The sequence below is a fragment of the Moschus berezovskii genome, chromosome 13 (genome assembly GCF_049115385.1).
Source record: "Moschus berezovskii isolate FMDL1 chromosome 13, NW_MosBer_1.0, whole genome shotgun sequence".
Lineage (NCBI taxonomy): Eukaryota > Metazoa > Chordata > Mammalia > Artiodactyla > Moschidae > Moschus > Moschus berezovskii.
Genome location: NC_142472.1, coordinates 73,996,900 through 74,023,056, shown reverse-complemented (window position 1 = coordinate 74,023,056; position 26,157 = coordinate 73,996,900). Strand labels below are relative to the sequence as shown.

The window sequence follows — 26,157 nt, the reverse complement described above, 5'->3', positions numbered from 1 at the left end:
TCTGTTTCTGGCACCGTTTATTGTCTATATTCTATCAATATGATAAAGTTTTTTTAACTGAGATTTTTGTGGAGGATTTGTCTCAGGTGCTTGTAGTATAAAATCACTTTTGGCTAGAACAAAAAGTGTGACCATATCGGATCTTCTAGTCTTTTCTTTATTAATAATCTTTATTAGTATTATTAATAAACTTTTTTCTGAGTTTGTTTCTCCTTAAACAGTGCTTCCCAATCTTCTCAACCTTTAATAAGGTACAAATTTTCATACCTGTCTCCTGCCCCCATATATTAATGATATTTTTTATTTTTGATCATTGAATATATACAAATGAGATAAAAATTAATGCTATGAATATATTGAGTTCATAATATGCAAACAAATAGGGAGGAAATGAACTAAGTTTTTAGTGAATGCTATTAATCAAGCACTGTTATAGTTTACTTCTCATAATAACCAGTGAAGTTAGATACTACTTTTTGTCATTTTACTCATAAGAAAACTAAGTATCAAAGTGGTCAGTTAACTCTCTCAATGTCATAGAGCTAGCAAGTGACCAGACTAGGACATGAAACCAACTTTGACTTTAAAAGTCCTTGACTTTTTTACATTACCATATTTTTTACTGTTTTTACTTTTTGTTGTACATATTTTTTTACTGTTCCATCATTTAGATATCAGAAATTAATGAAATTCAATTCCAAAAAATGATACACAGTCTTGGTTTGGGGGGTAATTTTTAGAGCCTTCAGAAGCTTCAAGATGTGTTTAAAAATTCTTAAACTTCAAAACAGGGTTAATTTTATTTCACCTCAACTCAAAAAGGAAGAAAATAATACTGTATAATGAAACTTAAGCTAAAAGCATTGCTACTTTAAGAAATTATGGCCTTAAACTAAAAGACCCTATTTTAAAGGAGTAAAAGTAGCATTCAGAAAATGTTGATTTCCCAAGCAAAAAGAATAAGCAAATTGCAAGGTGTTGCAGGTAAACCAAAAGAAAGAGTTTAAGGAATACTGGGCAGGGAATTCAAAGTGGGTATAATAAAAGACTAAGAGATATGACGGGAGGGGCTAGCAGGAGACGCAGCGATCGCTTTTACAGGCAGAGTCGGTATAATGTTAAGGGGTTTATTTCTCAAGGATTAAAAGGGAGATACCAAAGATCAGGTGTGTTTGTTTTTATTGAAGAATTTGTTTTTAAAGTTTATTTTAAAGTAGACAGGTCAGAGGGTTTTCTGACTGGAGAAGTTAGTTATTATTAATAACCCCCTTGGCAACGACTCCAGTATTCTTGCCTAGAGAATCCCATGGATGGAGGAGCCTTCTGAGCTCTGGTCTATGCGGTTGCAAAGAGTTGGACATGACTGAAGCAATTTAGCGCTCACTGACTGGTGGGCTCGTCCCAAGATTTTTCTTTTTTAATAACCTTTATTTTTTCCCCTGATTTTAAAAGAAACAATTGTATAATATCATATAGTAATTGAAATAGCTACCATTTATTGAATGTTTACCACATGTAAAAATATGAGGTGATGTATATGTATGTCCTAATTCATAAAAACTCAGAGCAACCTGAGGAGGTAGGTTATTATTACCTTCATTTTACAGATGAAGAAACATTGGTTTCCTTGGAGAAGGAAATGGTAGCCCAGTCCAGTATTCTTACCAGGATAATCCCATGGACAGAGGAACCTTGGCGGGCTATAGTCCATGGGGTCGCAGAGTCCGACATGACTGAGGATTGTGCACGCAGTGTGAAGTGCTAGTATAGAGGTTCAGTAACTTGGCCAGGGTCACGCTGCTGGCATGGAGAGAGCAATTCAAACCATTTTCTGTGAATTGCAAAGTCTGAGATCCAAAGTGTTTGTTTCAGTGATAAAAGATCGCCAAAGAATTGATGCTTTTGAACTGTGGTGCCGGAGAAGACTCTTTTTTTTTTTTTTTTTTATCATTGTATCATACTTTTTACTGATGTCGGACATTTAAATTTTATTTGCCAAAAGAACAGTGTCAAAGATGTAACAGATCGGTTTACTAAGATTAAATTTTTTGAAATTTCCGTTTTAAGCATTGTGGTCCAGGAAAAGAAGGATCTGGATCTCTCCTGAAGTACTGCCTTTCAGTAACGCCCTTGTGGAATTCTCTTCTGAGAAAAATAGATACAATTTTGTCCTAATCTGGTTGAAAAGCCACAGCTGCATCTTACTTTATGACAAATTGACTGTTTCATCACTTTTGCATCTGGGCATCTACTTCTTAATGGTCATTTCGTCGGCCCGGGAGCTGAGAGGGGCCAGGGCGCGGGTCGACCGGCGCTAAACCCCGGGCTCCCACATGGGCAGGAGCCCCTCCTCGGAGCCGACCAAGCCTCAGCTGGAGAATACTCTTGAGAGTCCCTTGTACTACAAGGAGATCCAACCAGTCCATTCTAAAGGAGATCAATCCTGGATGTTCATTGGAAGGACTGATGCTAAAGCTGAAACTGCAATACTTTGGCCACCTCATGTGACGAGTTGACTCACTGGAAAAGAGTCTGATGCTGGGAAAGGTTGGGGGCGGGAGGAGAAGGGGACGACAGAGAATGAGATGACTGGATGGCATCACCGACTCTGTGGACATGAGTTTGAGTGAACTCCGGGAGTTGGTGATGGACAGGGAGGCCTGGCGTGCTGTGATTCATGGGGTCGCGGAGAGTCGGACACGACTGAGCAACTGAACTGAACTGAACTGAATAACAATGTATAACTACTGTTAAATGGTTTATAGGATTCCATTTTGTTTTTCTTGGCGTATACGCTGATCCTTCTGTCTTGTAACTTTTATTCTCTACCATGGTCTGTAAACATTCCTCAATATATTATTTAATTGTGGGTGCAGATTTTGGATATGCCTTGGTTTATTTAACTGTTTCTCTATTGTTGGATATTCAAATTGTTTCCAGTTTTATATATTACAAATAATGCAGTGATGCATATTCTCATGTAAAAGTTTTTATGCACCTCTCTGTTTTCTTAGCCTAATGACATGAATATGTTTAAGGCTATTGATTCCTATGATGAAATTAACAGACTGTCCCAACTTGAATTTGCAGCATCGGTTTGAGAATGTTCATTGAACCACTCCCTTGACAACCTGTAAGGCTTTGAGTTATCAGCTAAATGGATGCCTCTCTTTATTAATGGCCTTTATACTGGAGTGTGACAGATTGCCACATGGCCCTACCCAGAAGTTGAAGGAGGTACTGGTAATCCTACTTTCATACTTAACAAACTGGTTGGTTTTATTTTAAATGTAGGACTTTTGGAAGTACAACTTCTTGTTGGAGGATGAGGGAAGGGAACATTTTGTGGGGTGGGGGGAGGAAATTATAAGGAATGGGAACATCAAAAACCAGTGCTAGGGTCTAGTTTAACATTAGATAAATAAGTGACACTATTTTCTCTAGGTAGTTTATAAAATTACCCAGTAAGAGGTTGTGCAGGACTTTATAAGGCTTTTGTGAACAGGCAATAAAGTCAGATAGGGATGTTTCATTGAATGTGAACTCACACTGCAAACATAACTGAATGATTTCTATAATCTATTAAAAGAGTGTGGAAGTAGTTTTAAATTGTTGCTTGAAGACCTAGGCTCTGTCTGGGATTAGGGTACCTGTGTGTTCCAGCCCCAGGGCAGACATTGATGATCATTGCTACAACTCAGACGTGGCATGTGACTATTCAGGACCTCTTGTCTTCCTGCATAAAGGGAAGGAAGTGGAGTGGGTTTTGACTAGATATTTTCTATTATTTTTTTGAACTCTAGAAATGCCAGCAAAACATTGGACATCTTAAGGAAACTATTAAAAATAAAGCAGAAACTTTTTTTATATAAAAGTATAATGTCTCTGTTCCTAGGACACCATGTGTACTTCTGTTTGCACCTTTCAAAAGTCAGATAGAAATGGAGCATTTCCAGAAAGAGACAATAAATAGATGAATTGGCAGAAGTGTGTGATCGTGTGAGAGGAAGAGAGACAGGGAAGGCTCATTTGAAGGTAGGCTAAAATAGTTTAGAACTTGGTTTAGAATTTAGGAATAGTATAGAACTCAATTCAGGAAGTTACTGGACAAAAGTAATCTAATGAAAGTACAATAATATAATGATACAGGATATCAATTGGCTAAAAAAGTCCCCTTTCTCCAAAATTTAGAAAGTAGAATTAGGGAAACTCCTTAAACTTGAAAGAGTTAAATTTAGGGCCATTGAATAAAATAGCAGTGATGAACAAGTTAAACTAATTCCTGTATATGTGTGTGTTTATGTGTGTGAAAGTCGCTCAGTCATGTCTGACTCTGTGTGACCCCATGGACTGTATAGTCCATGGAATTCTCCCGGCCAGAGTACTGGAGTTAAGTAGCCTTTCCCTTCTCCAGGGCATCTTCCCATCCCAGGGATCGAACCCAGGTCTTCTGCATTGCAGGTGGATTCTTTACCAGCTGAGCCATAAGGGAAGCCCAAGAATACCGGAGTGGGTAGCCTACCCCTTCTCCAGCAGATCTTCCCAACCCAGGAATCAAACCGGGGTCTCCTGCATTGCAGGCAGATTCTTTACCAACTGAGCTATCAGGGAAGTCCTGGAACTAAATGAACCTTGAAGTGCCCAGAAGACCAAGCTCTTGAGAGTGGGTATATCTGAAGCTTCAGGCCAAAGAACTCCTCTCTGAAGTTTCACTGATAGGAGCCACGGAGCATGGATGCAAAGCCTGCCTGAGTTCTTACTTCCTAACGTATCTTCCAAACACTGCAGTCATCTTTCAGTATCATTCTCATTTAATTTTTCTAATTAGAATTTGGTTTTTGAAAATCTTGTTCCTTTTTGGCCTGTCTGCTTAGGGTTATTATCTTGAGATGATTCCTGTTGTTAGATGAATGTTGACCTTATATATTACAAGTTGTCTGCTCTTATGTTTGAAATATTTCACAGGTTACTGGTATAATCTGTATTTAACATATTCTGTAGATACTTAACATATTCTGTAGATGACCCCTGCCCTCCAACACACATGTATATTCAGTTGCAAAGACGTAAGGCCATGGCGGGGCTTCTCAAGTGGCTCAGTGGTAAGGAATCCACTTGCCAAGCAAGAAACGTGGATTCGATCCCTGGGTCAGGAAGATTCCCCTGGAGAAGAAATGGCAACCCACTCGAGTGTTCTTGCTTGGGAAACCCCATGGACAGGGGAGCCTGATACAGTCCATGGGGTCGCGTTAAGTTGGACATGACTTAATGACTAAACAGCAGCAGTAGCAGCAGCAAGGTCACAGTGAGTTAGGGCAGAAGATTCAGGTTTCCCAGCTTCCAACCTTTGTTCTCATCTGTATCCTTCCTTTTTCCTCTTGGTCTAGCCTTGACCCTATATCCCTCAGTTTTATCTTGACTCTTCTCAGAAGCCATCTATGATTCAGAAGCAGAGTCCTTAGCAACTGGCCATCTGTCTAGGGGCCATCTACCCACACATTCATCCATCCAGTCAATTGATACTAACTTTTATTTAACCCATCATATGTTCTAGGAATACAAAGATGAATAACACTTGCTCTGCTCTCTGGGGGCTCACAGTTCAGTAAAGGAGACAAGTTAGGAAGTTGTAGTCTGGTATCACAGTAGAGAAATAAACTGGGATGTAGAGAGATGGGAGTTTGAATAGAGGAGGGGATTCAACAGCCACTGGCATTGATTTCTTTCATAGTTGGAAGCTTACTTGATCCTGCTGCCTATCTAGAGTAGTTCCTTTTTTTTTTTTTTTGCTATTTAGTGACTTACTCCTTGGAAGGAAAGTTATGACCAACCTTGATAGTATATTAAAAAGCAGAGACATTACTTTGCCAACCAAGGTCCGTCTAGTCAAGGCTATGGTTTTTCCCTTGGTCATGTATGAATGTGAGAGTTGGACTGTGAAGAAAGCTGATCGCCGAAGAATTGATGCTTTTGAACTGTGGTGTTGGAGAAGACTCTTGAGAGTCCCTTGGACTGCAAGGAGATCCAACCAGTCTATTCTAAAGGAGATCAATCCTGGGTGTTCATTGGAAGGACTGATGCTAAAGCTGAAACTTCAATACTTTGGCCACCTCATGTGACGAGTTGACTCACTGGAAAAGACTCTGATGCTGGGAAAGGTTGGGGGCGGGAGGAGAAGGGGACGACGGAGAATGAGATGGCTGGATGGCATCACCGACTCTGTGGACATGAGTTTGAGTGAACTCCGGGAGTTGGTGATGGACAGGGAGGCCTGGCGTGCTGTGATTCATGGGGTCGCGGAGAGTCGGACACGACTGAACGACTGAACTGAACTGAACTGATATATACATATATCAGACATCCTGCTGTGTTAGCAGCTATGGTGATTAATACTATCTTTACATGAGTAGTGGTGAAAAAAATCTAATAAGTTCTAAAAGAAATTAGATAAATCTATGAAGAAATAAAGATGTTTTTGAGAACTCACATGTTTTGTTTTGAGATTGTGAATTAGTTTGTAATCTTTGGGAGATCATCTTATTGATCTATATGTCTACCCCTAGTACAGTGCCTGGTTTGTAGTCGGCTCCCAGATTAAATGTCTAAATAAATGTTGAATTAGTGAATAATGAATGAGTCAAGGGTTATGCCTAAAAACATTATTTTCTGGTCGTGAAACACAGCAGAAATACGAATCATAGTAGTTTGTATTATTTCCAGGAATCAGCTTACCTAGTTGTGGGGGCTGGCAAGTCTAAAGTCTGTAGGGCAGGCCCGCAGGGTGGAAACCTTCAGACGGCAGCTCATTCTTGAGGTAGAATTTCTACTTTCCCAGGGAAATCTCAGTTTTCCATCTTAAGGCCTTTCAACTGATTGGATGAGGCCCACTTGCATGATCAAAGAAACCTCTTTCCTTAACAAAGTCAGCTGAATATAGATGTCAGCCCCATGTACAAAATACCGACACGCCAACACCTGGCTTGGGATTTAATGAACTGACCTAGCCAAACTGACACATAAAAGGAACCCGCACAGTATCCTTGGGTTTAAGAACTTGAAGCCAAATGTGCAGCCTGGTTTGGCAAACCTATGATGCGCCCAGGGGCTCCTGATGCTCTGCAAAGGACTAGGTTGATACTGGGACAGGACTTCTTACTAGTCACATTTAATGTGAACAAAGAATACCTGCTTGTGTTATTAGAAACAAGGTTCATATCATTAGGTCACTGAATAAATGCACAACAGTACTTTCTCATCAGTTATAGCAAGGATTTAGTTTGGAGAACTTTTTGTCAGTTACATGAGAGAGTGGAGAAATACTTGCTTGGCCTGAGCCTAGAGTTTTGTTTCTTATTATGTTTGCTTCCGGATATTGTTGTTTTGATTTGTTTCTGTTTTGCCCTTTTGTTTCCTCTCTAGTCATGCTGTAGAAATTAATGCTTGCCTGTGATTTAAAATAAGTTAAGTGACTTTAACGCTGAGCAAGTAAGATGTCATTAGCATTGTTTTTTCTCTTGTTTACTTAGGTTAAGTTTTTCACTTCAATTAGTTAAAGAACTGGTGTTTTGAGTAAAGTGCAGGTGTATTTGCTTTTGGCAATGTGATGGTAAGGGCGAAGTAGATTAATGTGGATTGGTCCAATTTAGATATGAAAATCTGTGAAATTCATGTCAGCTTGAAAATTTTAGGGAAGCATAATTGTAAAAAAAAAAAAATTCTCTTCCTAAATGTCTTTGTATCATGTCTGCCCCTCTTTCTGGAATATAAATTCCTCTCCTCTCCTTTTGATCTGCATGTGCAATACCTCTCTCTCCAGTTCTGCTGATTTGCCAGCAGTCTTTCTTATTTCTTCCCCCTTTTCTCCTTTCCTCTTGCTGTTGTTTAAATTCAAAGAGCTTTCTTTGGAGAAATTGAACCAAGTAATGAGGCCACATAAAACACCGAGTTCAGCAGAAAGTGATTTGCTTGTGATTAACCCTTGAGAATTGAACCAGTGCCAGATAACAAAGAATGTAGTTTGAGACAACCTGCTCATTCTTCTTTTCCATTAGTAGATGAGACCCTTTCTTCCCCAGGTGTTAGGAATTCATGTACAGCTTTGCTCAGGTTTTATTTATCAAACTCAGGGTGGCATGTTTTTAGAAAAGCAAGACCAAAAGGGAGCTTATGACAGCCTTTCCCTCTGCCCCAGTTCCTCCTACAGACTTTCCAGCAAAAGGCAACTCCATTCTCCCAGTTGTTTAAGGCAATAACCTTGACATCTTTTCCCCAGCTTTATTAAGGTATAATTGGCAAATAAAAACTGTGTATATGTATGGTTTGCAACACGATGATTTCATAGACATATACATTGTGAAATGATTACCATATGAGTCTAATGAACACATCTGTCATGTCCATCACATTTTTACTTTTTGTGTATGTATATGTTTGAGAACACTTAAGTTACTCTCAGCAAATTTCAAGTGTAAAAGTTATTCATCTAACAGAAACGTTGACCCATATCACCCCATTTCACCCACTACTCACTGTTCTACTCTATGCTTCTATGAGTTTGACTTTTTTTTAGATTCCACATATATATATGTGAGGTCAGTCAGTAATTTGCCCTTCTGTCTCTGACTTTATTTCATTTTGTGTTATGGCTTCCCTCGTGGCTCAGACAGTAAAGAATCCACCTGCAGTGCAGAAGACCTGGGTTTGATCCCTGGGTCGGGAAGATCCCCTGGAGAAGGGAATGGCAACCCACTCCAGTATTCTGACCTCGAGAATTCCATGGACAGAGAAGCCTAGTGAACTACAGTCCATGGGATCACAAAGAGTTGAACACATCTTCCAGGTTCATCCATGTTGTCACAGATGCTGGAATTTCCTTCTCTTTATGGGTGAATGTTATTCCATTGTACATGTATACTTCATTTTCTTCATTCATCATCTTCTCTTTCCTTTATACCTCACATCCAGTCTCTCAACAAATCTTACTGGCTTTATCTTCAGAATATATCCAGAATCTGACCACTTCCTCCCGAGTCCATCACTAATCACTTCGGTCCAAGCTATCATTATCTCCTTCCTGGATTATTTTAAATGACTCCTAGCTCATCAGTGCCTCTGTCTTTGACATGTCTTTTCTCAGCACGACAACTAATGACCATTTTAGAATTGTACATGTGAAGTCTTAGGCCTCTTAAAACAGACATGGCTTATCGCACTCAGAAAAACTAAAGTCCTTATGCTGACGCTAAGGCCTGACATGATCTGCTGTCCATAGTGCTTCTCTGCCCTAATTTTCTGTTCCTTTTTCTCTCCTTTCTTTGTGCGTGCTGGCCTCCTGAGTGTTCTTGGGCACAGCAGTTTATACGCGCTTGCCTTGGGGCCTTCAGATTTGTTGCCTCTGCCGTAGCAGTTTCTCCTTAAATACTGCATGACTACACTTTCTTCCTGTTTTTCGCCACCCAAAAGTCACCTTTTCAGTGAAGCTTCCTCTGTTCACTTATGTGTTGCTTTCTTGTATAAACACATGTCAATTCTCTGTTCGCTTCATTTTCTCCATTGCATGTATCACTTTCTGTGTATATTTTTCTGATTTCTGTTGTTTGTTGTCTGTCTCTTTGAAATACTCAGAGATGGCTATTTGGAAAAATGCCTGACTTTTTTAATTGGGAATTTTGGTATTTTTCTTTGTTTAGTAGTCCAGTTACTCCTTCTTATTTCTCTACATGGATATGTGAATTGTATTCATTTAAATTTTTGTAATGAAATTTACCTGGCACAGACCCTTAATTTCATCTTTTTCTTCTGTGAGACTTTTGGATGTATTTACCTGGTCCAGGATATTTTGAAACATGATTATGTGTTAATTTCTTAATTAAATATAACTATCATTTTGCATTATATTTTCCCATTTCAATCATAATTCCATTCACTAGCAGACACCAATGCACAGAACAAATAATACAAGTTCCAAAAGGCATCTGGGTAGTAAGGATGTTGCTTAAGATCATTTTCATCCCTTTATATTAATTTTTGAGAAACTGTGTATGTGTGTGTGTATGCTTGGTTGTGTCTACCTCTTTGTGACCCCATGGACTGTAGCCTGCCAGGCTCCTCTGCCTGTGAAATTTCCCAAGCAAGAATACTGGAGTGGGTTGCCATTTGTTACTCTAGGGTGTTCTTCCTGACCCAGGGATCAAACCCCCATCTCTTGTGTCTCCTGCATTGGCAAGTGGATTCTTCACTGCTCGCACTACCTGGGAAGCCCCTACTATGTACTAAGTACTTTGTTAGACTGGAAATCTAAAGAGATAAGCAGTCCCTACATCCAGAAGCTCACATTTTAGAAGGGCTTTAAAATAGGTCAGTCAGGGGAAAGGTTGGGGGAGGGATAGGTCGGGAGTTTGGGATTGGTATGTACAAACTGCTGTATTTAAAATAAAATGCTTTTCCATTAAATAAATAATACATATGTCGAATTCCAAAAATAGAGAACGAAATAGGCAAACTATTATTATTAATAAAGAATGTGCTATGTACTGTAATAGAACTGCTAAGTATTGGGTTGACCAAAAGTTTCGTTTGGGGTTTTCTAGCAAACGAAACCATGGGGTCACTGAAATGTTTTACTTGAGTGAGGAGGTGGGTGATGAAATCTTCCCCTGGAGGTGACCTTTTGTTGAAAAATAAGCAGGGATTTTCCAGAGGACTGAGCGTAGAAGGACAGGAAGGACTAGGAGTGAAAATGTGAGAGTGAAGAAAGGACCAGCAGGCCTCTGCCATGTTTACACAGTGCGTTGGTTGTTCGTCATAGTCTTTCCTCACAATCATTTTGAGATTCCTGTGATGTATATATTCATATTCCCATTTTACAGATGAGGAAATGGGCCTAGAGACATCAGCTCAGGGTCCCAGATTTTATAAAGATTGAGTTGAAATTAGAGCCCACACCTGATTAACTCTGAAGCCCATGGACTCTACAGTTCAAGGGTGAAGTGATGGAAGACTGAGCAAGTTCATGCTTGCTTCACAGATGAAAACTGAAAAAAGTAAGGTAACAGTAGTGGCAAAGAGGAATGGGGAAATGCTGTGAATCAAGGATGAGGGGGAGGGCGAAAGCCCAGCCAGCATCAGAGACTGTGATTTTATAATGGTGCTCTTTAGCATAGGCGTAAGACTTTTCTCCAGCAGTCTAGGCAAAGGATTCTTTATGGTAACTTTCCAACCGTTTTGAAATCAATCAGCAGTTTCACTGGGAGTGTACAGTTTGTTAATTTCTGCAATGCTGTTATACATACGCTTGAACATTTTAAAATCTAAAATATTCATGTGTTGTTTGTAGTCATAGGGAATGCAGCAAAAACTATGCTCTTTGGCATTTTGAGAAATACCTGAAGTTGTCATGAATTTTTAAAACTTTTAATTAAATACAGTTGGCCAATAACACATACGTTTGTTATGTGTATATATATCATCTTTGTTTTCTGTGGTGACCATGATGAGATTGTTAAAAACCAAATTCCCAGATTTGGCATGATTAGAATTTTTCTGTTTTCCTTATATAGACCACTTTCCCAAAACACTGGCCTAGACCAGTTGTAAAAGAATTAGTTGGTAGAATTTTTAACTGACTGTAACTGATCTAAATTATATATATATATATGTGTATACCTTTTATTATTATTATTTTAATTTTTTAAATTTTAATTGAAAGCTAATTAGTTTACAATATTGTATTGGTTTTGCCATACATTGACATGAATCTGCCCCGGGTGTACATGTGTTCCCTATCTTGAACCCCTACCCACCTCCCTCCCCAAAAGATCAAGTTGTTCTAAATATGTGCTAGCATAATTTTATGTAGAAAAAAAATGGATCTAAGAATTCATTTAGATCTTTTACCTGGAAAATGTTAGCTACTTTTCCAGCTGTCTGAATCTTCAAATAAAATGTTTCAAAACTAAAACTTGCTGAAGGCAGTCTTGTGGATATTTAAAACAGCAATGAAAACACCTTGTGTGGCATCCACATTTACCATCTACTGTCTCCTACATATGTGTGACACCGGCAGTTTTAGCTCAGGCCAGAGTACGGGTGTATACATATCTGTCCTTTTAAATCACACCGCCTGATTTCTTTTCTTTTCAGCACATATTCTGATTTTCCAAAGTCAAAGAAATAGGAACATTTCTCTAGTTTCTATAAAGACACAGGCGTAGCATGATGTCAGTCTGGTTGCATGAAAGCAGTCTTGGACATTTAACCTGGCCATCCCAGCTGGTGGAAAATGACAGTACTGGTGTTACTAACACCATGCCTCATTCTCCATTTTGCTTTTCAGTGGTCTTTTCAACGTTGTTTTTGTTCTGTTACCGACAATTTAGTTTTAAAGCGTCATTGTTTAAAAAACATTCAAAACAGAAATTGAAGCACATCATTGTGCTTGACATTAGATCAAATATGGTGTTGTGTATATAAAAGAAATAAAATAGATCCCGTTAGCCTGACGGTACAATACTCAAGTTTAAATAAATGTGAAATAGCATAGTGATAAAGCAAATGTGAAATTTTTTCAACAGTGGTAAAGTAGAGAAGATGTTGATGGAATTCTCTATTATTTACACAGTTATGCCAAATGAACCATAGGCTATTTCTTTTTTTAAGCCTCAGTATGCTTAGATGTAATTTTACTTTAAAAAATTTAAGGTCAGATACAGGTATGTTTGAGAGTTCTCTATGAACTACTTGCTTAGATGTCAGACTCTCTTGTGCTTCCTACTATCTGTATTTGCAGTTAGATGGTTACTTTTTTCTGTTTGGGTCATTCACATGTATGAAGGGTTGGGGGAACTTGTTGTTTTGTTATTGTTGTTTAGTTGCTAAGTTGTGTCCGACTCTTTGCAACCCCAACCGTGAACTGTAGCCTGCCAGGCTTCTCTGTCCATGGGATTTCCCAGGCAAGAATACTGGAGTGACTTGCCATTTCCATCTCCAAAGGATTTTATGGACCCAGGGGTCAAACCCCGTCTCCTGCTTGGCAGGCAGATTCTTTACTACTGAGCTACCTGGGAAGAGCTATCTAAATTTGTGTATGAAAAAAAATTCCAGTGACTTTTTAGTGAATGAAAAGCTGTTAGGTAGTAAATAAATATTCTTTTCTAGGAAACAAATGATATTCTTATTCTGGACCATTCGAGGTTCCGTTAAGTTCAATCGCTCAGCCGTGTCCAACTCTTTGCGAACCTATGAACTGCAGCACCCCAGGCCTCCCTATCCATCACCAACTCCCAGAGTCCACCCAAATTCATATCCATTGAGTTGGTGATGCCATCCATCCATCTCATCCTCTGTCGTCCCCTTCTCCTCCTGCCGTTAATCTTTCCCACCATCAGGGCCTTTTCAAATGAGTCAGTTCTTTGCATCAGGTGGCCAAAGTTTTAAAGTTTCATCTTCAACATCAGTCCGTCCAATGAATATTTAAGACCAATTTCCTTTAGGATGGACTGGTTGGATCTCCTTGCAGTTCAAGGGATTCCCAAGAGTCTCCTCCAACACCATGGTTCAAAAGCATGAATTCTTCAGCACTCAGCTTTCTTTTTAGTCCAACTCTCACATCCATACATGACTACTGGAAATCCCATAGCCTTGACTAGATGGACCTTTGTTGACAATGTCTCTACTTATTAATATGCTGTTTGCTGCTGCTGCTGCTAGGTCACTTCAGTCGTGTCCAACTCTGTGCGACCCCATAGACGGCAGCCCACCAGGCTCCCCCGTCCCTAGGATTCTCCAGGCAAGAACACTGGAGTGGGTTGCTATTTCCTTCTCCAATGCATGAAAGTGAAAAGTGAAAGTGAAGTCGCTTAGTCGTGTCCAACTCTTAGTGACCCCATGGACTGTAACCCACCAGGCTCCTCCATCCATGGGATTTTCCAGGCAAGAGTACTGGAGTGGGGTGCCATTGCCTTCTCCGAATATGCTGTTTAGGTTGGTCATAACTTTTCTTCCAAGGAATAAGTGTCTTTTAATTTTATGGCTGCAGTTACCATCTGCAGTGATTTTGGAGCCCAAGAAAATAAAGTCTGTCACTGTTTCCCCATCTATTTGCCATGAAGTGATGGGATCAGATGACATGATTTTAGTTTTCTGAATGTTGAGTTTTAAGCCAACTTTTTCACTCTCCTCTTTCACTTTCATCAAGAGACTGTTTTTAGTTCTTCTTCACTTTTCTACCATAAGGGTGGTGTCATCTGCATATCTGAAGTTATTGATATTTCTTCCGGCAATCTTGATTCCAGCTTGTGCTTCTTCCAGCCCAACGTTCCTCATGATGTACTCTGCATATAAGTTAAATGAGCAGGTGACAATATACAACCTTGACGAACTCCTTTCCCTTTTTGGAACTAGTCTGTTGTTCCAAGTTCAGTTCTGACTGTTGCTTCCTGACCTTCATATAGGTTTCTCAAGAGGCAGCTCAGATGGTCTGGTATTCCCATCTCTTTCAGAATTTTCCACACTTTATTGTGATCCACACAGTCAAAGGCTTTGGTATAGTCAATAAAGCAGATATAGATGTTTTTCTGGAACTCTCTTGCTTTTTCCATGATCCACCGGATGTTGGCAATTTGATCTCTGGTTATTCTGCCTTTTCAACACTCAGCTTGAACATCTTTAAGTTCATGGTTCACGTATTGCTGAAGCCTGGCTTGGAGAATTTTGAGCATTACTTTACTAGTGTGTGAGATGAGTGCAATTGTGTGGTAGTTTGAGCGTTCTTTGTCATTGCCTTTCTTTGGGATTGGAATGAAAATTGACCTTTTCCAGTCCTGTGGCCACGGCTGAGGTTTCCAAAGTTGCTGGCATATTGAATGCAGCACTTTCACAGCATCATCCTTCAAGATTTGAAATAGCTTAACTGGAATTCCATCATCTCCACTTGACTTCACATTCCAGGATGTCTGGCTCTAGGTGAGTGATCATACCATCATGATGATCTGGGTTGTGAAGATCTTTTTTGTATAGTTCTTCTGTGTATTCTTGCCACCTCTTCTTAATATCTTCTGCTTCTGTTAAGTCCATACCATTTCTGTCCTTTATCGAGCCTATCTTTGCATGAAATGTTCCCTTGATATATCTTTCTTGAAGAGATCTCTAGTCTTTTGCATTCTGTTGTTTTCCTCTATTTCTTTACATTGATCTCTGAGGAAGGCTTTCTTATCTCTTCTTGGCTATTCTTTGGAACTCTGTATTCAGATGCATATATCTTTCCTTTTCTCCTTTGCTTTTTGCTTCTCTTCTTTTCACAGCTATTTGTAAGGCCTCCTCAGACAGCCATTTTGCTTTTTTGCATTTCTTTTCCATGGGGATGGTCTTGGTCCCTGTCTCCTGTACAATGTCACGAACCTCTGTCCATAGTTCATCAGCACTCTATTAGATCTAGTCCCTTAAATCTATTTCTCACTTTCACTATATAATCATAAGGGATTTGATTTAGGTCATACTTGAATGGTCTAGTGGTTTTCCCTGCTTTCTTCAGCTTAAGTCTGAATTTGGCAATAAGGAGTTCATGATCTGAGCCACAGTGTGCTCCCGGTCTTGTTTTTGCTAACTGTATAGAGCTTCTCCATCTTTGGCTGCAAAGAATATAATCAATCTGATTTCGGTGTTGACCATCTGGTGATGTCCATGTGTAGAGTCTTCTCTTGTGTTGTTGGAAGAGGGTGTTTGCTATGACCAGTGCGTTCTCTTGACAAAACTCTATTAGCCTTTGCCCGGCTTCATTCCGTGCTCCAAGGCCAAATTTGCCTGTTACTCCAGGTGTTTCTTGACTTCCTACTTTTGCATTCCAATCCCCTATAATGAAAAGGACATCTTTTTTTGTTGTTTGTTCTAAAAGTTCTTGTAGGTCTTCATAGAACTGTTCAAACTCAGCTCATCAGTGTTACTGGTTGTGGCATAGGCTTGGATTACCGTAATATTGAATGGTTTGCCTTGGAAACAAACAGATCATTCTGTCGTTTTTAAGATTGCATCCAAGTACTGTATTTTGGACTCTTGTTGACTATGAGAGCTACTCCACTTCTTCTAAGGGATTCTTGCCCACAGTAGTAGATATAATGGTGATCTGAGTTAAATTCACCCATTCCAGTCCATTTTAGTTGGCTGATTGCTAGAATGTCGACGTTCACTCTTGCCATCTCCTGTTTGACCACTTCCAACTTGCCTTGATTCATGGACCTAACATTCCAGGTTCCTATGCAATATTGCTCTTTACAGCATTGGACCTTGCTTCTATCACCAGTCCCATCCACAACTGGGTGTTGTTTTTTCTTTGGCTCCATTCCTTCATTCTTTCTGGAGTTATTTCTCCACTGATCTCCAGTAGCATATTGGGCACCTATCGACCTGGAGAGTTCATCTTTCCGTGTCCTGTTGTTTTGTTTTTCATACTTTTCATGGGGTTCTCAAGGCAAGAATACTGAAGTGGTTTGCCATTCCTTTCTCTAGTGGACCACATTCTGTCAGACCTCTCCAACATGACCCGCCCGTTTTGGGTGGCCCCACATGGCATGGCTTAGTTTCATTGAGTTAGACAAGGCTGTGGTCCGTGTGATCAGATTGGCTGGTTTTCTGTGATTATGGTTTCAGTGTATCTGCCCTCTGATGCCCTCTCGCAACACCTACTGTCTTACTTGGGTTTCTCTTACCTTGGTCGTGGGGTATCTCTTCACGGCTGCTCCAGCCAAGCGCGGCCGCTGCTCCTTACCATGTACGAGGGGTATCTCCTCAAGGCCTCCCCTCCTGACCTTGAATGTGGAGTGGCTCCTCTCAGCCCTCCTGCACCCATGCAGTTCCACTCCTCGGACGTGGGGTAGTTCGTTTCAGCCGCCGCCCCTGACCTCGGACATGGTGTAGCTCCTCTCGGCTGCTCCTGCGCCTGGCTTACACTGGCTTATCTAAGCTTGAAGTGAGGTTGCTCAGTAATGTCCGACTCTTTGTGACCCCTTGGACTGTAGGCTACTGGGCTCCTGCGTCCATGGGGTTTTCCAGGCAAGAATACTGGAGTAGGTTGCCATTTCCTTCTCCAGGGGAACTTCCTGACACAGGGATTGAACCCGGGTCTCCCACATTGTAGGCAGCGCTTTACCGTCTATCAACAAAGGTCCGTCTAGTCAAGGCTATGGTTTTTCCCGTGGTCATGTATGGATGTGAGAGTTGGACTGTGAAGAAAGCTGATCGCCGAAGAATCGATGCTTTTGAACTGTGGTGTTGGAGAAGACTCTTGAGAGTCCCTTGTACTGCAAGGAGATCCAACCAGTCCATTCTAAAGGGGATCAATCCTGGGTGTTCATTGGAAGGACTGATGCTAAAGCTGAAACTGCAATACTTTGAACACCTCATGCGATGAGCTGACTCACTGGAAAAGACTCTGATGCTGGGAAAGGTTGGGGAAAGGAGGAGAAGGGGACAACAGAGAATGAGATGGCTGGATGGCATCACCGACTCGATGGACATGAGTTTGAGTGAACTGCGGGAGTTGGTGATGGACAGGGAGGCCTGGTGTGCTGTGATTCATGGGGTCGCGGAGAGTCGGACACGACTTAGTGACTGATCTGAACTGAACTGAAGCTTACACTGGTGAAATAAACGTGATAAGATTAAAGATCTTGCCCATGAGTGTCCAGGAGTTTCCGGCAGAGGCATGGGTCAGTGGTGGCCTGCTGCAGGGTCGGGGGTACTGAGTCCAGCACTGAGTGCATGGGACCTTTTGAAGGAGGTCACCTACAAGACCTTTTAGAACTAACACCCAAAAAAGATGTCCTTTTCATTATAGGGGATTGGAATGCAAAAGTAGGAAATCAAGAAACACCTGGAGTAACAGGCAAATTTGGCCTTGGAGCACAGAATGAAGCCGGGCAAAGGCTAATAGAGTTTTGTCAAGAGAATGCACTGGTCATAGCAAACACCCTCTTCCAACAACACAAGAGAAGACTCTACACATGGATATCACCAGATGGTCAACACCGAAATCAGATTGATTATATTCTTTGCAGCCAAAGAGGGAGAAGCTGTATACAGTTAGCAAAAACAAGACTGGGAGCTGACTGTGGCTCAGATCATGAACTCCTTATTGCCAAATTCAGACTGAAATTGAAGAAAGCAGGGAAAAGCACTAGACCATTCAGATACGACCTAAATCAAATCCCTTATGATTATACAGTGGAAGTGAGAAATAGATTTAAGGGACTAGATCTGATAGATAGAGTGCCTGAGGAACTCTGGACGGAGGTTCGTGACATTGTACAGGAGACAGGGACCAAGACCATCCCCATGGAAAAGAAATGCAAAAAAGCAAAATGGCTGTCTGAGGAGGCCTTACAAATAGCTGTGAAAAGAAGAGAAGCGAAAAGCAAAGTAGAAAAGGAAAGATATAAGCATCTGAATGCAGGATTCCAACGAATAGCAAGGAGAGATTAGAAAGCCTTCCTCAGCGATCAATGCAAAGAAATAGAAGAAAACAACAGAATAGGAAAAACAAGAGATCTCTTCACGAAAATTAGAGATTCCAAGGGAACATTTCATGCAAAGCTGGGCTCGATAAAGGACAGAAATGGTATGGACCTAACAGAAGCAGAAGATATTAAGAAGTGGCAAGAATACACAGAAGAACTGTACAAAAAAGATCACCACGACCAAGATAATCACGATAAGGTGATCACTGACCTAGAGTCAGACATCTTGGAATGTGAAGTCAAGTGGGCCTTAGAAAGCATCACTACGAACAAAGCTAGTGGAGGTGATGGATTTCCAGTGGAGCTATTTCACATCCTGAAAGTTGATGCTGTGAAAGTGCTGCACTCAATATGCCAGCAAATTTGGAAAACCCATCAGTGGCCACAGGACTGGAAAAGGTCAGTCTTCATTCCAGTCCCTAAGAAAGCCAATGCCAAAGAATGCTCAAACTACCGCACAGTTGCACTCATCTCACAAGCTAGTAAAGTCATGCTCAAAATTCTTCAAGCTAGGCTTCAGCAATATGTGAACCGTGCACTCCCAGATGTTCAAACAGGTTTTAGAAAAGGCAGAGGCAGCAGAGATCAAATTACCAACATCCGCTGGATCATAGAGAAAGCGAGAGAGTTCCAGAAAAACATCTATTTCTGCTTCATTGACTATGCCAAAGCCTTTGACTGTGTGGATCACAATAAACTGTGGAACATTCTGAAAGAGATGGGAATCCCAGACCACCTGACCTGCCTCTTGAGAAACCTGTATGCAGGTCAGGAAGCAACAGTCGGAACGTACATGGAACAACAGACTGGTTCCAAATAGGAAAAGGAGTCCATCAAGGCTGTATATTGTCACCCTGCTTATTTAACTTCTATGCAGAGTACATCATGAGGAACGCTGGGCTGGAAGAAGCACAAGCTGGAATCAAGATTGCTGGGAGAAATATCAATAACCTCAGATATGCAGATGACACCAGTGAAGAGGAACTCAAAAGCCTCTTGATGAAAGTGAAAGAGGAGAGTGAAAAGGTTGGCTTGAATCTCAACATTCAGAAAACAAAGATCACGGCATCTGGTCCCATCACTTCATGGGAAATAGATGGAAAAACAGTGGAGACAGTGTCAGACTTTATTTTTTGGGGCTCCAAAATCACTGCAGATGCTGATTGCAGCCAGAAAATTAAAAGACGCTTACTCCTTGGAAGGAAAGTTATGACCAACCTAGATAGTATATTAAAAAGCAGAGACATTACTTTGCCAACCAAGGTCCGTCTAGTCAAGGCTATGGTTTTTCCAGTGGTCATGTATGGATGTGAGAGTTGGACTGTGAAGAAAGCTGATGACCAAAGAATTGATGCTTTTGAACTGTGGTGCTGGAGAGGACTCTTGAGATTCCCTTGTACTGCAAGGAGATCCAACTAGTCCATTCTAAAGGAGATCAATCCTGGGTGTTCATTGGAAGGACTGATGGTAAAGGTGAAACTGCAATACTTTGGCCACCTCATGCGACGAGTTGACTCACTGGAAAAGACTCTGATGCTGGGAAAGGTTGGGGGCGGGAGGAGAAGGGGACGACAGAGAATGAGATGGCTGGATGGCATCGCCGACTCTATGGACATGAGTTTGAGTGAACTCCGGGAGTTGGTGATGGACAGGGAGGCCTGGCGTGCTGTGATTCATGGGGTTACAGAGAGTCGGACACAACTGAGCGACTGAACTGAACTGAACTGAACTGAACCATTATCTTCATTACCTCCACCATAGGTTGGCCTCAGGTCAAATAACAGGGAGGGAACACAGCCCCAAGCTCATCAGCAGAAAATTGGATTAAAGGTTTACTTGGCAAGCCACTCCAGTACTCTTGCCTAGAAAATCCCATGGATGGAGCAGCCTGGTAGGCTGCAGTCCATGGGGTCGCTAAGGGTCGATCACGACTGAGCAACTTCACTTTCACTTTTCACTTTCACACATTGGAGAAGGAAATGGCAACCCACCCCAGTGTTATTGCTTGGAGAATCCCAGGGACGGGGGAGCCTGGTGGGCTTCCATCTATGGGGTCACACAGAGTCAGACACGACTGAAGTGACTTAGCAGCAGCAGCAGAGCAGGGCCCTGCCCATCAGAACAAGGCCCAGTTCCCACTCAGTCAGTCTCTCCCATCAGGAAGCTTCCATAAGCCTCTTATCCTTCCCCATCGGAGAGCAGACAGGCTGAAAACCACAGTCACAGAAAACTAACCAATCTGATCACATGGACCACAGCCTTGTCTAAGTCAACGAAACTATGAGCCTTGCTGTTTAGGGCCACCGAAGATGGACGGGTCATGGTGGAGAGTTCTGAGAAAACGTGGTCCACTGGAGAAGGGGATGGCAAACCACATCAGTGTTCTTGCCTTGAGAACCCACGAACAGTATGAAAAGGCAAAAAGATAGGACACAGAAAGATGAACTCCCCAGGTTGGTAGGTGCCCAATATGCTACTGGAGATCAGTGGAGAAATAGCTCCAGAGAGACTGAAGAGACGGAGCCAAAGCTTAAACAACACCCAGTTGTGGATGTGACTGTTGATGGAAGTAAAGTCCAATGAGAACGCACTGGTCATAGCAAACACTCTCTTCCAACAACACAGAAGACGATTCTACACGTGGACATCACAAGTGGTCAACACCGAAATCCGGTTGATTATATGGAGAAGCTGTATACGGTCAGCAAAAACAAGACCAGGACCTGACTGTGGCTAAGATCATGAACTCCTTTTGCCAAATTCAAACTTAAATTGAAGACAGTAGGGAAAACTACTAAATTGTTCAGTTCAGTTCAGTCGTTCAGTCGTGTCCGACTCTTTGCGACCCCATGAATCACAGCACGCCAGGCCTCCCTGTCCATCACCAACTCCCGGAGTTCACTCAAACTCATGTCCATCGAGTCGGTGATGCCATCCATCCATCTCATTCTCTGTCATCCCCTTCTCCTCCCGCCCCCAATCTTTCCCAGCATCAGAGTCTTTTCCAGTGAGTCAACTCTTTGCATGAGGTGGCCAAAGTATTGGAGTTTCAGCTTTAGCATCAGTCCTTCCAATGAACACCCAGGATTGATCTTGTCCCTTATGATTATACAGTGGAAGTGAGAAATAGATTCAAGGGATTAGATCTCATAGACAGATTGCCTGAAGAACTTGGATGGAGGTTCATGACACTGTACAGGAGCAGGGCTCAAGACCATCCCCAAGAAAAAGAAATGCAAAAAGGCGAAATGCTTGTCTGAGGAGGCCTTACAAATAGCTGTGAATAGAAGAGAAGCGAAAGGCAAAGGAGAAAAGGAAAGAGATACTCATTTGAATACAGAGTTCCAAATAATAGCAAGGAGAGATAAGAAAGCCTTTTTCAGTGATCAGTGCAAACAAATAGAGAAAAACAATAGAATGGGAAAGACTAGAGATCTCTCAAGAAAATTAGAGATACCAAGGGAACATTTCATGCAAAAATGGGCTCAATAAAGGACAGAAATGGTATGGACCTAACAGAAGCAGAAGATATTAAGAAGAAGTGGCAAGAATACACAGAAGAACTATACAAAAAAGATCTTCACAACCCAGATCATTACGATGGTATGATCACTCACCTAGAGCCAGACATCCTGGAATGTGAAGTCAAGTGGAGATGATGGAATTCCAGTTAAGCTATTTCAAATCTTGAAGGATGATGCTGTGATAGTGCTGTACTCAATATGACAGCAAATTTGGAAAACTCAGCAGTGGCCACAGGACTGGAAAAGGTCAATTTTCATTCCAATCCCAAAGAAAGGCAATGACAAAGAACGCTCAAACTACCACACAGTTGCACTCATCTCACACACTAGTAAAGTAATGCTCAAAATTCTCCAAGCCAGGCTTCAGCAATATGTGAACCGTGAACTTCCAGATGTTCAAGCTGAGTGTTGAAAAGGCAGAATAACCAGAGATCAAATTTCCAACATCCGGTGGATCATGGAAAAAGCAAGAGAGTTCCAGAAAAACATCTATATCTGCTTTATTGACTATACCAAAGCCTTTGACTGTGTGGATCACAATAAAGTGTGGAAAATTCTGAAAGAGATGGGAATACCAGACCATCTGAGCTGCCTCTTGAGAAACCTATATGAAGGTCAGGAAGCAACAGTTAGAACTGAACTTGGAACAACAGACTAGTTCCAAAAAGGGAAAGGAGTTCGTCAAGGTTGTATATTGTCACCTGCTCATTTAACTTATATGCAGAATACATCATGAGGAACGTTGGGCTGGAAGAAGCACAAGCTGGAATCAAGATTGCCGGGAGAAATATCAATAACTCAGATATGCAGATGACACCACCCTTATGGCAGAAAGTAAAGAAGAACTAAAGAGCCTCTTGATGAAAGTGAAAGAGGAGAGTGAAGAAGTTGGCTTAAAACTCAACATTCAGAAAGCTAAAATCATGGCATGTGGTCCCATCACTTCATGGGAAATAGATGAGGAAACAGTGCAAAGAGTGGCACAGTTTATTTTGGCGGCGCCAAAATCACTGCAGATGCTGACTGCAGCCATGAAATTAAAAGACGCTCCTTGGAAGGAAAGTTATGACCAACCTAGACAGCATATTAAAAAGCAGAGACATTACTTTGCCAACAAGTTCCATCTAGTCAAAGCTATGTTTTTTCCAGTAATCATGTAGGGATGTGAGAATTAGACTATAAAGAAAGCTGAATGCCCAAGAATTGATGCTTTTGAACTGTGGTGTTGGAGAAGACTCTTGAGATTCCCTTGGACTGCAAGGAGATCCAACCAGTCCATCCTAAAGGAAATTAGTCCTGAATATTCATTGGAAGGATTGGTGTTGAAGCTGAAACTGTTAATTTTTTGGCCACCTGATGTGAAGGACTGACTCATTTGCAAAGACCCTGATGCTGGGAAAGATTGACGGTATGAGGAGAAGGGGATTACAGAGGATGAGTTAGTTGGCATCACCAACTCAATGGAAATGAGTCTGAATAAACTCCAGGAGTTGGTGATGGCCAGGGAAGCCTGGCGTGCTGCAGTCCATGGCGTCGCAAAGAGTCGGACATGACTTAGCGACTGAACTGAACTGAAGGTTAAAGATAAAGACCTTTGGGAGGTTAGCGTTAGCATTGGAGGCTCACATGTTCAGCATCCTATAGAAGACCCATTTGATACAAGCCTTTGCCTTGTTATACGCTGCATCCTTATGCATAATATAGTGACTCATGTATACTCATGCTTGTGTCAGTGAGGATACTGGTAGCAATGGGTGGGTTTTGGGGACATAGTTTAATGAAGGGACTGTTTGCAGAATTGTGGGCATAGTTTAAACAAGAAAGGATGATGAATCACCCAGTGAATAGTGACAGTTGGAAACAGTTTACATACTCAGGCAAAGAGACAGGTTGGGAACTGTCCTCCAGAACCCAATGAGAGTTACAGGTATGGAGGAAGAGCCGCTGAACAAGAGCTGTGGCCGAAGAGGAAACATAGCAGGGAATAAATGGTACTGTTTTTCTGTCTCTGCTGCTTTTCTGCTGTTTCTTCCTTTTGAGGAAAGCAGTTTCACATGCACAGGCTTTCAGCCCTGCTTGGCCTCATGTGAAGAGGTCTTGGACTCGAAACACTTTTTTAGCAAAAGGTGAGGAACTCACACAGCCTGTGTTTTGTGGGGTTTCTTTTCCTGTTTCAGTCTTGCCCCCAGTGTTCACTGTCTCAGACTCCAGGGCTGGTGTGGCTAAAGAGGGCAAGGGATCACATGGGCCAGTTTTCTCTTGTCAGCTTCGTCCCCCAGCCCCGTGAGACTGGCGCACATGGCTGGACTGGAGCTGATCTTAGCCTGCCCCTTCTCTGGGTAGGAAGTGTTATTCTGTCCAGTGCTTGAGCTTCATGTTTGGCTTCGAAACTTTGGTACCAAGATATTTTGGGCAGAGATGTTTAGAGTCCTTTTCTGCGATTGGTAACTAGTGCTTGGTGTTCTGTGAAACTTCCTCTCATTGGCAGAACCCAGCCAGTAGCAGGAGGGCAAATGAGGACTGGATAATGTAGTCTTTTGAGGCAAGTGGAGACAGAGGTACAGAGCAAGGCAGGGAAGAGCAGAAAATGAACCTGGGGGGACAAATGGACAATAATCATCAGCGTATTCGATACTTATTTATTGAAAATTAAATGAATTTTTAATTGTTAAATACAGTTGAGCCTTACATATTGTTAGATTAAAGTGAAAAATGACCATTTATGTTTTTGATATAAATATCTTGACAAAAATCTGTTTACTAAGGCAACTATTTTGTCTCATATATATTTGAGTAGTCAGAATAGTAAAAATGATATAATAATTAGTCTATAAAAAAGAGCCTACCTCAAAAGACTCACTTCTGTGAGTCTTCTTTTACTCAGACAAATTTAAAAGTACTTGTGCCAAGCCACTGTGCTAAGTCCTTTACGTACATTATTACTGTTATCCTAGAAGTGAATCCTAGAAGAATATCCTAGAAGAATCACCCTAGAAGTGTAGATACTACTGCTTGGTGCTTGATTCATTGGTGAACAGAACAAATTCCACAAGGTTCAGAGATCTTTATATTCTGGTATTAATATTTCTATACCATTTTGGTTTGGTGGTTGTTATGATTAGTATTCATGTTTATCAGCCATTTAGATTTTTGCTTTCTATGAAGTCCCTGACCTACTGTTTTGTCCATTTGTATTGGATTGTCTGTCTTATTAATGGGGAAGAATTCTCTGTTTTTTTTGATATGTGCTTATTGTCTTTTATGTGTTGCAAATGAGTTCTCCCATTCTGTGGCTGGTTCAAGATGAAATATTGAGAATATGTCAGATCTTGATAGGCACAGACAGATATTTCTAGTCAAAAGAGTAAGTAGAGTTTATAAGGAGGGAAAATAAATTCGCACATGAAGCAGTTGAGTACTTTGGTTGAACTGAGGATTTTTAAAGTGAACCAATGGAAAATAAGACTGAAAAACCCAAAATATGTAGTCCCTGGGGAGCTCTGGAAAATGGCAAAAATACACCTCAACAGAACTTCCCTTTGTTTTTTAAACTTTTTATTTTGTATTTGCGTGTAGCTAGTTACCAGTGTTGTGGTACTTTGTGTGTTGTTTCAGGTGAACAGCAACGGGATTCAACCAACCCAGAACATCTTCTTTAAATCAGTACACATCTCCCTTCAGTTTCAGGAGAAATTAAGTCTAGGCAACTTGAAGGGAGGACTTCCCTTGTGGCTCAGGTGGTAAAGAATCTGTCCGCAATGAGGGAGACTTGGGTTCGATCCTGGGTTGGGAAGATCCCTTGGAGAAGGGGAAGGCTACCCACTCCAGTATTCCTGGGTTGGGAAGAGCCCCTGGAGAAGGGAAAGGCTACCCACTCCAGTATTCTGGCCTGGAGAATCCCATGGACTGTATAGTCCATGGGGTCGCAGAGTCAGACATGACTGAGCCACTTTCACTTTCACTTAACCTAAAGGGAACGTTGAAGACTGTTCGGCCTCTCTTGCCAGCTCTGGGCTTGCCTCTACCAGAGAAAGAATCTCCCTTCCCTGAGATTGTCCTAGGGCTCTGCCTGGTGAGAAGGTGTGTCTTAAAACTGGAACTGAAGAAGCTCAGATGAACTTTCTTCA

General features: G+C 41.4%; 1 protein-coding gene across 2 annotated transcripts in view; it reads left to right on the top strand.

Moving 5' to 3' along the window:
- The window catches only part of DNAJC15 (DnaJ heat shock protein family (Hsp40) member C15), an 83,867-nt gene that overhangs the window by 11,348 nt on the left and 46,362 nt on the right, over positions 1–26,157 (top strand). Inside the window, exon 2 of one of the 2 annotated variants that reach the window (XM_088842776.1) lies at positions 3,091–3,237. The exons of the other annotated variant lie outside the window; for it this stretch is intronic. Coding sequence (XP_088698902.1) covers positions 3,178–3,237 — 60 coding nt within the window. The 5' untranslated portion in view covers positions 3,091–3,177. The remainder of the gene's footprint in view (positions 1–3,090; positions 3,238–26,157) is intronic. 2 annotated transcript variants of the gene reach the window in all.